This window comes from Symphalangus syndactylus, chromosome 9, assembly GCF_028878055.3.
Source record: "Symphalangus syndactylus isolate Jambi chromosome 9, NHGRI_mSymSyn1-v2.1_pri, whole genome shotgun sequence".
NCBI lineage: Eukaryota > Metazoa > Chordata > Mammalia > Primates > Hylobatidae > Symphalangus > Symphalangus syndactylus.
Genome location: NC_072431.2, coordinates 25,520,569 through 25,534,774, shown reverse-complemented (window position 1 = coordinate 25,534,774; position 14,206 = coordinate 25,520,569). Strand labels below are relative to the sequence as shown.

Below are 14,206 nucleotides of genomic sequence, written 5' to 3'. Positions count from 1 at the left end.
AGCTCTTAAGAGCTCAGCATTTTTAGCCCTGTAAGTTTTTGTTTCAGCTATATATATATATATAAAGTTATTTTCTTTTTTCCTCTTTCGGTGCCCCACTGATGGAAACTCCGAGGTAGTATTGTTTTGTGGGCTGGCTTTTGCCAAGTCTCAGTGTCTATGGGATAGAGCTGGGGGTTAAAACTAAGAACCTGAGCTCTAGCCTCCTTCATTCTAGTTCACCAACACCCCTTCAGCTCTTTGTTTTGTTTTGTTGTGCTGTGTTGTGGTTGTCTGTGGAGCTTCCCCTATCTCCTTTGAAAGACTGACTACACCATTTCCTTGGGTAACTAGGAAAAATAGGAATTGGCTTCTCAGGGGCACTTCCCCAGGCTGTGTGGGACCATTTCTCACAACTGGATCAGGTCTAAAAATGGAATAGGTCTGCCTTCACACTATCAGGGACTCAAGTCCTTCAGCAAATCACTCAACCTCTGGAGGGCACTGGCAAAGAACGCGAAACAAGTAAAAGGGTAGTGGACATTATGTTTACAATGTTTACAAGAGATGGACAGAGTATTCGACTGAGAAGTTTTTCCAGAGACTAAAGTCCCTTGGCCCTCTGGTGGTATTTTATCATGGTTCTTTCCACACCTGGCTCTCCCTTGGCTAATGCCGGGACAAAGCTTCTCCCATGCACATTTTGCTGAAGATCACGGACTTTTCTTTTGGCTGCGTACGTACTTGGCTTCAGAGAGCCTGGAACACCTGACAGCGTCACAGAGACTTGCCTGGAGAGTCCCAGGGGTCTCTGTCAAGGCCTTCTCCTCATCCTTGTCCTCTTCCTCCTCCTGCTCCTCTTCTTCGCCTTGGACTTTCTCGCTTTTAAAGTGGCTCCCTAGCTTATACAAGCTAAACATTTCCACTCTCATAGACGAGGCTCTCCCATAGATTTTTTTACTCGAGGTTCTCAAGCAAAATTGCCGGTGCCACAATGTTATGATGGAAGGATGCTGAAATGACAGGCCTAGTAGACGCTTGTCTTAATCATCGGCTTCTTAATTTAGTTTTAGTGCTGTGAGTGTGTGTGTATGTGTGTGTGTGTGTACACACACGCGCGAATGTGCGCGCCCCCGGGGACGTTGAGGGTGCGCGTGCGCGCGCTGAGAGCAGCCGCTGACAACCTGCAGCTCCCTAATGAGTGACGAGGCAGGGCTGCTGCAGAAAAGTAACACTTCCCTGGTGTGAAGACCTCTTACTGAGAAGTTTAGTTCACTACTGTTCTCGCAAACCTAATCGTATAACCTGTAACCAAAACCCACAGAACAATGATACAACACGCTAAAGAGTAACTTCTAATCACTAAATGTTAGCACCATTACCTGCTGTTAGGAAGATATTACAGACGAGTTGGCTCCAGCGAGGGCAGACCTCACCTGCCACAGGATCTCTGGAAATACCTGGATGCCTCTGTATGGGATCTCCTCACTCCCAAACGTCACAAGGTCAGAAATTCTCTGTGCATCTGCAGGAAGAGAACTTTAGCTAGAGCTTGGCGCTGGGTGCCACTCCAAGGACACCCTGTCCAGGGAATGGAGAGCAGAGTGGATTTTAGGTAAATGGGGCCCACCTTCCTTTAACCAGCAGCTAGCAAGAAGAAAAGAGGCAGATCACTGACTGAAAACAGGAAAGAGGCCCTGAAGAATACTTAAATAACACCGCCAAATGGAAAAATGAAATGTTCTGCTCCCTACTCGGATGAAGTATGCTGTGTAGCTTTGGTTATTAATTAAAACTCCTGAAGGAATAATCTAATTCATTTCCTAAGCAATTCTTCCATTGGAACTGCTCACTCTTTACAGGGCCTGACCTCTTTGGGGGAGCTGGGGGACTGCAGACAGAGCAAGAAAGAAGTTCATTGTGATACATACAAGAAAATTACATTTACTTTGACTTCTGCTTTTATTCATTAATAGACACATTTGTAGACTTCTGTGTGAGAGATCAAGGTTAGATCCATCATGAGAAAAAAATTAGAATGATAGAGAATTTGTTTCAGGTCTGAGACAACTGAATTCCCTCTGTCTTCCGAAGGTAATCACAGTGACTGAGTGGGGCTGAAGATGGGGCTTCAAGTGCTTAGGGAAGAGGCCCGAGGTGGACAGAGGCAGGCCTTCAAATCCAATTTGCACCCAAATTGGCTGGTAGGATATACAAAGCCCCATCCAGAGACTTTCAACTTGCACAATACTCTGTCCAGGACCCCCCTCCCCCTCCATTTCAGCTAGTAGCAGTTCTTTAAAAAAGCTATTGCTGAGACAAACACGGGGTGCTGAGTAAACAGTGCATGTTTTGTTGAACAAGCTATCTATCTATCTATCACCATCTCGACATAAAGTGTAATTTAAATTATTAAAAAGAACTAAAACTCACTTCTTGCCAGATTACAAATAACTTTTGTCATTAGGAAGAATAGGCTTTTAAATATTACATTAAACTATATACTATTTATGCCCATAAGGATATCCTATTTTGAGAGACTTGCATTCATGCAATCCTTAAACTATGTAACATAGTCTTAATTTGAATGAAAAATATTTTCCCAGTCAATATGAGCTCCTAGCATATAAAATCAGATTATTACAGTGCTCATTAGCAAACTCCAGTTTTTGCTATTTGAAAGTAAACAGAAGAAAAACTTATTTTCACCTGCTCAAATTTTATACAAGATTACAAAACAATGCACGCTCAGATTTGACCTAAGAAACACCTTAAAACATTAAAAATTCATCAGTCAGAGCTGGTGTTGTATTGAAGGAAAGCTCCTCCAGTTTGCTGCTGAGCTCGGATTTGAATAAAATGTCCAATGTTAACAAACAATACCCACGTTTGGCACTTTGTGTATTAAATTGATCAAACAGATTTTAGGAGGCACAATGCACAATTTGTACAGACCTGATTGAGTTAATATAATATCAGCAAATTTTACATCGAAATGATTCTGTTTCTTTTCTTTGTGTTTAAAACCAGCACAGATTACAAATTTTAATGATCTGAAAATGTTTGGTATACAAAATCATGCTTATTTCAGTATTAGCAAAAACACAAGAAATTTTTCAACACAAACACCCAGCTGTGTCTATTTTAAAAGCAGTTCAATGACAGCTTGCACTTATGAGCATGCAATCAGCTAATTTCGTTTTTTTTTCTTCTGTGTTAATCAACACTTTCCTTCCTGCATATCAGAGTACAAATAGTATAGTTACTCCACATCAGTAAATGTTTACGTAACCTGTCCTTTCCCAAGAATCCGGTTACACCGAATCATTTCACGCTAGACCGACTACGAAAACGTACCGGGCCGTCCACCTCAGAGGGAGCCCTGTGTGCCATTATAAGTGGTGGTGAGAAGGGGGGCTGTAGGGGGAGAAGTTGGGAGGAGTAGGTGGAGGAATGGAGAGACAGAGGAATGGAGGGTGGGGGGAAGGGGTGGGGGGAGCTAAGGGAGAAGGAGGGAGGAGGGAGGAAGGAGAGTTGAGGAAAAGTAGGAAGAACGGGCCTGAAGAGGGGAGAAGGTGGGAGGAGGAAAAGTGAGTAGGAAGGGGAAGGCCCACAGATCTCTCCAGCCGGTAGGCAAAGCCCATTAGCTCACCCGGCCCTGCGAGAAATCCAGAGCTTGGAAATCAATGTTTGGGGCCATGTCACTATCAACAATGATTGCTGGAACCCTTGAATTTTTCCACATGTAAATACAGTTTGTTTTAAAGTGAGAAGATATGTAGACATACGAAAAGACACATACATACAGTGGAAGGACATTTGAGGTTAGTCCAATATTCAAAGCTCCTTTGTGGCATTCCTAATAGATGCATATTTAAAATTCACTAGCTATTTGTAATTATCTATTATTCTCTCTAGTTTCCTCCCCCCACCCCCAACCTTTTCTCTTTCTCTTTCTTACGACTGGGGGTGGGGAGGATGGAATAACCCCCTATTATCCTGCGAATTCATCAACCGTATTCTTTATGTTACAATTTAACTTTAGCATCAAGCATAAGCACCAATTTTCCTTCCTTCGTTTTCTTAAATACCAAATCTGCCAGATATCTTAATGAAAGTTTATCAAATGAAGAAATGCTTACTTTTATAATTATTTACCTTCTAGAGGAAGGAAAAGGTGCTTTTCATTTATGCTTCTCCTCCACCTCCCTCTTCTCTGGAGCTACATCCTCCGTAAAATGTGGTATGTTTCGTGCCCATGTGGGATGAAACAGCCTTTGATCAATGTGCTCCCCACTAAATTCCAATCCCTGGGAAATGCTGGGCCTTAGCCCTGCCCCTGGCCACGGGATCCTTTTAAAGCCCCCGATTCGCAATTTCCCCATTCACTTCAACCTCCAACCGAACCTTCCCAGTTCCAAGAGGCTGGGACTGTGGGATCCACGTTCCTAAGGCTCCCCGGTGCTTTTCAGCAGCGCTCAGGGTTGGCAAGAGCTGGCTTCGGTATACTGTTATTTCAGGAATGAGGCCCGCACAAAATAAAAGCATTTGAGAAACGGAAAGAAAAAAGGGGAGTGAAAATAGGAAGGCTTAAAAAAAAAACCCGGAAAGAAATAGACGCCCACCCTTATTTTCCCTCCAATGTCAACAAGCAAAACGAAAATATTTCCAGGGTGATCGCTCGCAGCTACCCGCTTCCAATTCGGATTAGAAGCTGAGGCTGGAGCGGCGAGGAGAAAACGACATCGAGTCACCCCGCGCGTGAGCGACAGTCTGGAGCAGGAGAGAAGGAAAAGGAAGAGACACACGTATATAGCATGTGTTACCTGATTTATTTCGAGATTGTTTGGTACTGTTTTCTCTCTGGGCACCTCTCATTTCGGAAGGCCATCAGAGGCGCCCACTACTGAGCGGCCCCGGCACGCCGCAGCAGCACCCAGAGCCCCAGGCCCGGTTTCCCCGCGGCGCCGGAGCCCGGAGCTCGCCGCCGCCCAGGCCTCAGGAATCGAGTAAGTAACCCCTGTTTGGCCCCGCGCTCCTCTGCCCACTTCCTCCTCCTCATCTCATCGCTCCCAAAGCTCTCCCACACCCTCCTCCCCCGAAGTAAAGGACACCCCAGGACATACGCCAGCGGTGGGCCTTCTCTCCCCCCTTATCCGAAGCTGCGTTAGACTATTACCTACCAAGGGCACAATTTTCCTGCTGGCTCAGAAATGCCAGACACTGGCCTGCAGGTCCGACTCGGAAAAGTAGTGCCTTGCCTCTACCTCCTCCATTTCCTGCCCTCTCGCATCCTCTCCCTGCACTCCCACTCTTCCCACTACCACCACCACCCCCGCTTTCAAAAATAAAATTGGATACAAACTTTAATCACTAAGGACAAATATTGACGCTTAAACGAAAATGACCCAGTACAATGAGGAAGAAGCCGGAAATGTGAGCTATTGGCCCTAGGAGGGGAATTTCGGTGGAGCAGAGCCGGCGGGGTGGAGGGGGTGGCGGGGGCGCAGGGAAGGGCTGCGGCATCGCGTGCTCCCGCCGGCGTATCCCTACGCGGCTCCGCGCGGCCTCGGGGTCCGAGGCCCGCGGAGAGGGGGAGGCGAGCGCCCGAGGGGGCGGCAGCCGGCGGGCGGGGCGGGGCGGGGGTGGGTGGGCCCGGCCCTTCCGATTGGTCGACGGCGAGAGAGACGCTCCCGCACGCCGCCGGCTCTGATTGGCCCAGCGGTAGGAAAGGTTAAACCAAAAATTTTTTTACAGCCCTAGTGTGCGCCTGTAGCTCGGAAAATTAATTGTGGCTATAGCCGCCTCGATCGCTGTCTCCCCAGCCTCGCCGCGGCCGCTCCGGGACGCGCCCGCCCGCCGCCCGGCTCTCCCCCCCTTTGGGCTGCTGCTGCTGCTGCTGTGACTGCTGCTGCGAGAGGAGGAGGAGGAGGAGGAAGCAGCGGGGGGGGGAGCGGGGGGTGGGGGGGGAGACCAAGAAGTACAGTTGGGAGCGAGGGAGCTTCACCCCCGGGGCGGTGGTTGTTTCTTTTTTCTTTCTTTCTTTTTTTCTTTTCCTTTTTTTTTTTTTTTTTTTCTAATTCCTGAGGGGTGGTTGCTGCTTTTGCTACATGACTTGCCAGCGCCCGAGCCTGCGGTCCAACTGCGCTGCTGCCGGAGCGCTCAGTGCCGCCGCTGCCGCCCGCGCCCCCCGCGCCCCGTTCGGCACCCACCGGTCGCCGCCGCCCGCCGCGCCGCTGTCCCGCTCCCGCGCCGCCGCCGCCGTTTCCCCCCGACGACTGGGTGATGCTGGACATGGGAGATAGGAAAGAGGTGAAAATGATCCCCAAGTCCTCGTTCAGCATCAACAGCCTGGTGCCCGAGGCGGTCCAGAACGACAACCACCACGCGAGCCACGGCCACCACAACAGCCACCACCCCCAGCACCACCACCACCACCACCACCATCACCACCACCCGCCGCCGCCCGCCCCGCAACCGCCGCCGCCGCCGCAGCAGCAGCAGCCGCCGCCGCCGCCGCCGCCCCCGGCACCGCAGCCCCCCCAGACGCGGGGCGCCCCGGCCGCCGACGACGACAAGGGCCCCCAGCAGCTGTTGCTCCCGCCGCCGCCACCGCCACCACCGGCCGCCGCCCTGGACGGGGCCAAAGCGGACGGGCTGGGCGGCAAGGGCGAGCCGGGCGGCGGGCCCGGGGAGCTGGCGCCCGTCGGGCCGGACGAGAAGGAGAAGGGCGCCGGCGCCGGGGGGGAGGAGAAGAAGGGGGCGGGCGAGGGCGGCAAGGACGGGGAGGGGGGCAAGGAGGGCGAGAAGAAGAACGGCAAGTACGAGAAGCCGCCGTTCAGCTACAACGCTCTCATCATGATGGCCATCCGGCAGAGCCCCGAGAAGCGGCTCACGCTCAACGGCATCTACGAGTTCATCATGAAGAACTTCCCCTACTACCGCGAGAACAAGCAGGGCTGGCAGAACTCCATCCGCCACAATCTGTCCCTCAACAAGTGCTTCGTGAAGGTGCCGCGCCACTACGACGACCCGGGCAAGGGCAACTACTGGATGCTGGACCCGTCGAGCGACGACGTGTTCATCGGCGGCACCACGGGCAAGCTGCGGCGCCGCTCCACCACCTCGCGGGCCAAGCTGGCCTTCAAGCGCGGTGCGCGCCTCACCTCCACCGGCCTCACCTTCATGGACCGCGCCGGCTCCCTCTACTGGCCCATGTCGCCCTTCCTGTCCCTGCACCACCCCCGCGCCAGCAGCACTTTGAGTTACAACGGCACCACGTCGGCCTACCCCAGCCACCCCATGCCCTACAGCTCCGTGTTGACTCAGAACTCGCTGGGCAACAACCACTCCTTCTCCACGGCCAACGGCCTGAGCGTGGACCGGCTGGTCAACGGGGAGATCCCGTACGCCACGCACCACCTCACGGCCGCCGCGCTAGCCGCCTCGGTGCCCTGCGGCCTGTCGGTGCCCTGCTCCGGGACCTACTCCCTCAACCCCTGCTCCGTCAACCTGCTCGCGGGCCAGACCAGTTACTTTTTCCCCCACGTCCCGCACCCGTCAATGACTTCGCAGAGCAGCACGTCCATGAGCGCCAGGGCCGCGTCCTCCTCCACGTCGCCGCAGGCCCCCTCGACCCTGCCCTGTGAGTCTTTAAGACCCTCTTTGCCAAGTTTTACAACGGGACTGTCCGGGGGACTGTCTGATTATTTCACACATCAAAATCAGGGGTCTTCTTCCAACCCTTTAATACATTAACATCCCTGGGACCAGACTGTAAGTGAACGTTTTACACACATTTGCATTGTAAATGATAATTAAAAAAATAAGTCCAGGTATTTTTTATTAAGCCCCCCCTCCCATTTCTGTACGTTTGTTCAGTCTCTAGGGTTGTTTATTATTCTAACAAGGTGTGGAGTGTCAGCGAGGTGCAATGTGGGGAGAATACATTGTAGAATATAAGGTTTGGAAGTCAAAATTATAGTAGAATGTGTATCTAAATAGTGACTGCTTTGCCATTTCATTCAAACCTGACAAGTCTATCTCTAAGAGCCGCCAGATTTCCATGTGTGCAGTATTATAAGTTATCATGGAACTATATGGTGGACGCAGACCTTGAGAACAACCTAAATTATGGGGAGAGTTTTAAAATGTTAAACTGTAATTTGTATTTAAAAAGCATTCGTAGTAAAGGTGCCCAAGAAATTATTTTGGCCATTTATTGTTTTGTCCTTTTCTTTAAAGAACTGTTTTTTTTCTTTTGTTTACTTTTAGACCAAAGATTGGGTTCTAGAAAATGCACTTGGTATTCTAAGTATTAAAAAAAACAAAAAGGAAAGTTGTTTCAGTTGGCAACACTGCCCATTCAATTGAATCAGAAGGGGACAAAATTAACGATTGCCTTCAGTTTGTGTTGTGTATATTTTGATGTATGTGGTCACTAACAGGTCACTTTTATTTTTTCTAAATGTAGTGAAATGTTAATACCTATTGTACTTATAGGTAAACCTTGCAAATATGTAACCTGTGTTGCGCAAATGCCGCATAAATTTGAGTGATTGTTAATGTTGTCTTAAAATTTCTTGATTGTGATACTGTGGTCATATGCCCGTGTTTGTCACTTACAAAAATGTTTACTATGAACACACAGAAATAAAAAATAGGCTAAATTCATATATATCTTGATACTTTTGTCTCTTTTATTAAGTAGAGCTAATTTTTTAAAGACCAATCAAGTTATAGGGAATTCAAAGGCTTTTTCAGCCAAACTAAAATTTAAACTGCTCCTTTAATTTGAACTGACTCTAAAAATGAAAATAATATTTTTCCCTTTGTGAACAAATTTTACACGGAGCAGCCTATTTAACAAACACTAGCTTTAAACAAAGTATAGGCTTTTCAGCTGATACCTGTAAGTTTCTGTGGATATACAGCAAAAAGAGATATAATTTAATTTTCTGTGCATAGCTCTTTACCCTGTGTTTATTTCCAATACGTTAATAGAATGCCTTTTATATATTTTGTTTCAGGTATATTGTTAATAGAGCTTGGCAAATTATAAATAAATATATGTATATGGTTAGATAGAAGTGAATATAATGCACACATATGTAATATATATAGACACACAGAGCCCTTCAGTTCAGGTACAATTTGCGCTATGAATGCTGCAAACATTTTTGTTTAAATATTTGTATTTATACTTTCTAAGTCAGCATTTATTTTTGTGGCTGTTTACCCACAATGAAAGAGTTCTAATAAAGATGTGCTGAAGTTGCAATATAGATTTTGCTGAAGTGATCACCTGTTTAATGGCTTGCAGATCAATGTTTATATTTTATTTTAAAATTATAACAATTTAGAATTCTAGATATTCAGAAGTAAAATGCCTCTTTCCTTTTTTTTAATTTTTACAATGTAGAGGTATTTATTTGATTCCCTTTTAAATGTCTGTGTAATTCAATCTAGAGATTTGTTCCTTTTGCTTAGTCATAATTTTGTTTTAACTTTCCATATGCATATGTATGCATATACTGTATATGCGTGTATATGTGAGACAAAATGAAAACATTTTTTGAATTGTTTCAGGCAGCCCAATCACTATAGTTGCAGAAAATAATTAGAAAACCCTAGTAAAAGGTTTAGTAACTAATTGGATCCTGTGGTGAATCTGTGGAGGACAAGTTGTTCATTTGTTACAATTGTGTAGTCTGAAATGTGTTCTGCAGTATTGGAATAAGCTGGTTACTTCTTACAATGGGTCCAGTGAAAAATAATCTGGCCCTAAGATGTTATCAGCAAACACTTAGAGAGTTGCTCAGGGGGAGGAAAAAAAAAAAGCCTAAGGGAGAAGCAAGTTTACTGGAATAGATTTGAAATTGAAATGCTGAATACTTAATATTGGAAAATAGAAGGGGATGGACTGTGGAGTGGAGAGAGGGAAAGAGAGAGGATCTTTATGGTGAAAAAATAATTACCACCAAAAAGAATGCATGAGAGAGAGAGGGAGATAAGGTGAGTGATAAAGAGAGAGAGAGGCCTAAGAAAAATATATAAGGGCAAGGAAAATTAAAAGAGCTGGAACCAAATATACACAAATGGGGAATGGACAAAAATAGGCCAAGACAGCTAGTTTAATTATCTCCTTTAAGCAATTAGACATGATTTTATTTTCTTAGTATAAAAACAGTTTCACCAGAGGTCCAAGTTTTCTTGAAATTTAAGTTCTTCAGAATGAAGCATAAAAACATTTCACAAAAAATTATTGTGTCAAAAGTCAAATTTACGGCTGATATTAAAAATAGTAATAAAGTCCAAGTGAATGGTTTTAGGCAAAGGAAATCCCCATTACACATTTTGAACCAAAATAGCTCAAAGAGAGACATGTGTCCAAGCTGAAAAAAGGTGATGATTTATTGTTTGCTTTTGCCATGGATTTTATTTGTGGAATAAGAATGTCTTATCACAGGGGAAATATAGAATTTTGCTTACCAAATGTTAAAAAGAAAGTTGAACTCTTGTGCTAAGTATAGATATAGAAGAAAGTTTTCCTGCATGAGTATTTTTTTTTGGCCGCATTAAATAAGTATACTTATTTGTATTTATAAGTGTTTATTTGGGTGACAGATAAATAGAATTTTAATGGCGAACATCATACTTTGAAGTCAAGGGTAAAACTGATTTCTTTGAATTCATAGAAACGAAGTACTGGAGTGGGAGTTCTGCTTGGACCGATGTCCAAATTACATATAATGGATATGACTAGAAGTTTGTTAGGTATACTAGACATGAAGGTGGATATATGGAGAGAGAACTTTGTAAAGGCTTCCTGAAGCCCAATATGAACATCTCATTTCCCTTGATCTATCCCATCATCCCTCAACTTATCTTCTCAAAAAACACATGACAGTCTGGCATGGCGTATAATACATTTTTGCATCGAACGGGTTGTAATGTTGTGTTATTTGTTGTCTCCAACTTTGACCGTTAAAATTAGTTTATGTCAGAGATACACTTCAAAACTTTTAAGGATTATTTTCTTTCGTATTATAATTGTTCTTAATAAGATGAAGGTTGTCCTTTGTGAGACTTTGGAACTGAAACTGATCACAACTTAAAACTTGAAATCCCAAATTAAAGTTTATTTCCAGGTTTAAAGTATTTTACTTGAATTTGTCTGTTGTAAAGTTAACAAAAAATATTAATATGTAAAACACTGAGAAAATGATGTAATTGAACTAGAGGAGTTAAAGTATTATTTCAAATATGTTTCTTCAGCCTGTTACAAAATTTGGAACCAAGTGAACATAAAGTCTAGAACTAACAAGGTTTAATACAAATATCCTTATGGTCATGGAAGCCTTCATGTAGTTTATGTGACTTGCATAAAATCAAAGGCAGAGAGGCAAAAATTTAGTCTCATAGTGTATTGATTTTAATATATATTTAAGTTGGTGCATATTTCACCCAAATACGTGGATAAATTCAATATATTTAGAAGTCTATAGAAGTGTAGTTTTTTTAAAAGTGTATTTTCTACAACATTGTTGAGGAATTTGCATGCATTGGGAAAATTTTGCTTTTGAGAAATTAATTTTATGAATAGCTAAAGTGGCTGGTTGTGTTTGAGACTAAAAGCCTGTTGGAGAATTAGACTAACAAAGGGTGAAGGTGAAGATCATTAGAGGTTTTAGAACTGGCTGAGATGGGTTGCTGGGGTTGTGTAACTGTGCCTAGAGGGCGGGGTTCCTGTACATTCCTACTTCACCAGATAACCTGCCCCCAACACCACTTCAGCTTCTGCCAGACAGATGGAACTCTCCAGCATGAAAATCTGCGCAGCCATTCCAACAAGCAGGGTAGGTGAAACTTGAATTAAAATTCTCCCCTCTTTATTTTTCTACTTAAGGCCAGATCCTGGAGATATGGAAAGAATAGAGGTCATCTAGATTCTCTCTTTTGGGCACACACGTCCGCATTCTTCCTAAGAGCTACCTACCTGTAAGAGTTAAAAGGTGCTAGAGATCTTTCCCAGTTAGTACTTCATGCTAGATTTTCTTTTGCGTGCATTTTTTTTAAAAGGATTTCTTTTCTCTATACCAATCATTCCCCTTTTCTATTCTCCCTTCAGGGCCCTTTCCCACTCAATCACCAGCAGTTAAAATAACCCACCTCAGATTTTGGCTCCCAAAGGCACCCATTCCCCACCCTAGCGGTCAGTTCTAGGGACCTTATCCTGAGGATGTAGGCCAAGGGGGCTCTAGGCTGGCAAATAGAGGATGTATTGCTATGTTTTGTGCCTCTTGTCTCCCTCCCGATTTCTACTGTGTTTTGTTTTTGTTTTTCCCCACCACCTAAGGCTCTGCCTGAGGTTGTCCGAAGGATGCTGAGGGATATCAGGACTGGAAGCGCTCTTACAGCAAGATCCGTAAGTGAAAGTGCTTTTCAGAGGGGAAGGGGTGGGGTAGGGAATATGTGTAACTGACTGCTTTTGACTGAGTTTTAACGCCTGACTTTGGGGTCCCGGCCTTAAGTGTTCATCTTTTCTTAGAAAATGTTAGCAGGCTCGCTACCAACAGACGTAGCTGAAAGGATGCATAATTTTTTCCACGTTGACAGAAATCACGGTGAATCCCCAGGTCAAAAGGATGTAGACACGGCAAAGGAACATGGAGAGAAAACGAGAAAAAATTATACGGAGAAGGGGTAGTGGGAGACTGAAATAGGTCCTAAAGTGTAAATTAATTCATTTTGTGGAAATATGATTTCTGAGTCTTATGGTTGCTACAGGAACTTCCGGGACGTTCTTAACGCTCAAACACAGGGTTATTAGCTATCCTTATTTCAGCTAAAGCTCTTTGCCCCAGAGCCAAGAACCTGCTTCTCTCTAAAGTTCTTCTTCTTTGGATCGCCCTTCTCTATTTGCACACTAACATCGCCAACCTTCCCCAGAGCCGGCCCTCCGCCCCCAGCTCCTTGGCCTGGGTCACACCGGGTCGGATTTAGCCGGGCTGCTCCGGGTCGGGTGAGGCACTGGGTGCGTGTGGGAGTCTTCTCTTCTGTCTCTTCGAAAGACTAGGGAAATGAACACCGTTCTGGGCTTGACTTTGTCCCTGCTGGGAATATCCCAGTTCCTGGCTTTGGAAATCTCAGGCAAATAATTGATTCTTAGTGCACACTTAGGAGACGTCGGTAGTACACTCCAGAGCCTCTCTGTCCCAGAGTGGCTGAGAGCACGCGCCAGACACAGGTTGGCTCGGCCCGAAGCGAATTTGGGACTCTTCGTCGCGGTGTTCTATTAATTAGGCTTCCCGGCGCCTCAGGGACTCCGGGGTGAAGATGGAGAGGTGGCATAATGGTGAGACTTGAAGTCGTTGTAGCAGGGACCCGGCAGCGTTGTTTTCTCCGGTTTGGAACCGGTGTGGAGAAGTAACTTAAGCTGCTGAGTTGGGGCCGCCCTGGCTGCGCGGTGGCCAAGGAGGAGAAGAGAAGCGCTCTCTGGACGTTGCGGCGGAGATCCCCGCAGAGGGTGAAGCCGGGCGCTGAGCAGGGAGCAGCAACATGAGGGCGCTCTTGCCCAGGACAAGCAGACCTGTACGTTTGGGTAGCTCATATTGGCTGATGCCAAGAAAAGTGACTTCAGAACCTTGGCTGGCGCGCTTCCCTACCTTTTCCCTTTCTTCTTAATCTTCTGTGTGCCACCACCTCTCCCCAGCCTTTTTTCCCCCTCCCAAAGTTGTTTCCTTTTGTTTACCCGGTGCGGTTTCAGATCTCAGCACTTCTCAGCTAGTAGATAAAATGATTTGCTCTGTAATGGACATCTCTTCTCCTCTCCACTTGTTACCCCACTCGCCCTTCGCTTTCTACCCCATTTTGCTTCTCTCTGCCCAAGCCTGTGGTCCAAGGTGGAGGGGTCTCACAGGAAGAGGTAGCCTCGGGGTGGGAATTCCCAGAGCACCGAAGGCGGCCGGTTGTTGGCCAGAGGGAGGCCGGGACTCCGGTGGGCAGAGTACCCCGCGAGTGCGGAGATTCTCGGGCGGTAATCTTCAGTCTGGGAAAGGCGATGGGAAGGAAGGGCGATGCAGAATAGAGGTGGTCCACTTCCGACTCCCCCCTCACCCGCCCTCTCCTGCAAGTAAGACTCAATTTCTATGATTCAACACCGCCTTCACCAGCTCCTCTATCAAACCTTGAGGTAGGCAGACATTCTGAAAGTGTTGTGATCAGA

The 14,206-nt window shown here is 46.1% G+C and overlaps 1 protein-coding gene and 1 long non-coding RNA gene across 4 annotated transcripts in view; one reads left to right on the top strand and one right to left on the bottom strand.

Annotated features, from left to right (window-relative positions):
• Positions 1 to 4,277, bottom strand: part of LOC129489267 (uncharacterized) — a 76,047-nt gene extending 71,770 nt beyond the window's left edge. For all 3 annotated transcript variants that reach the window (XR_010113628.1, XR_010113629.1, XR_008659941.2), the window contains exons 1-2: positions 4,138 to 4,277; positions 1,362 to 1,504 (exon numbers count right to left, since the gene is read on the bottom strand). This is a non-coding gene — a long non-coding RNA (uncharacterized lncRNA). The remainder of the gene's footprint in view (positions 1 to 1,361; positions 1,505 to 4,137) is intronic.
• Positions 4,278 to 5,742: 1,465 nt separating this feature from the next.
• Positions 5,743 to 8,652, top strand: FOXG1 (forkhead box G1). Its single transcript, XM_055291612.2, has one exon. The coding sequence runs from the start codon at positions 6,265 to 6,267 to the stop codon at positions 7,735 to 7,737; it is 1,473 nt and encodes a 490-aa protein (XP_055147587.1). The 5' UTR covers positions 5,743 to 6,264; the 3' UTR covers positions 7,738 to 8,652.
• The last annotated feature ends 5,554 nt before the right edge of the window (positions 8,653 to 14,206 follow it).

What these genes read in the sequence shown, in the direction of transcription:
- FOXG1 (XM_055291612.2), top strand. Translation starts at nt 6,265, where the DNA reads ATGCTGGACATGGGAGATAGGAAAGAGGTGAAAATGATCCCCAAGTCC.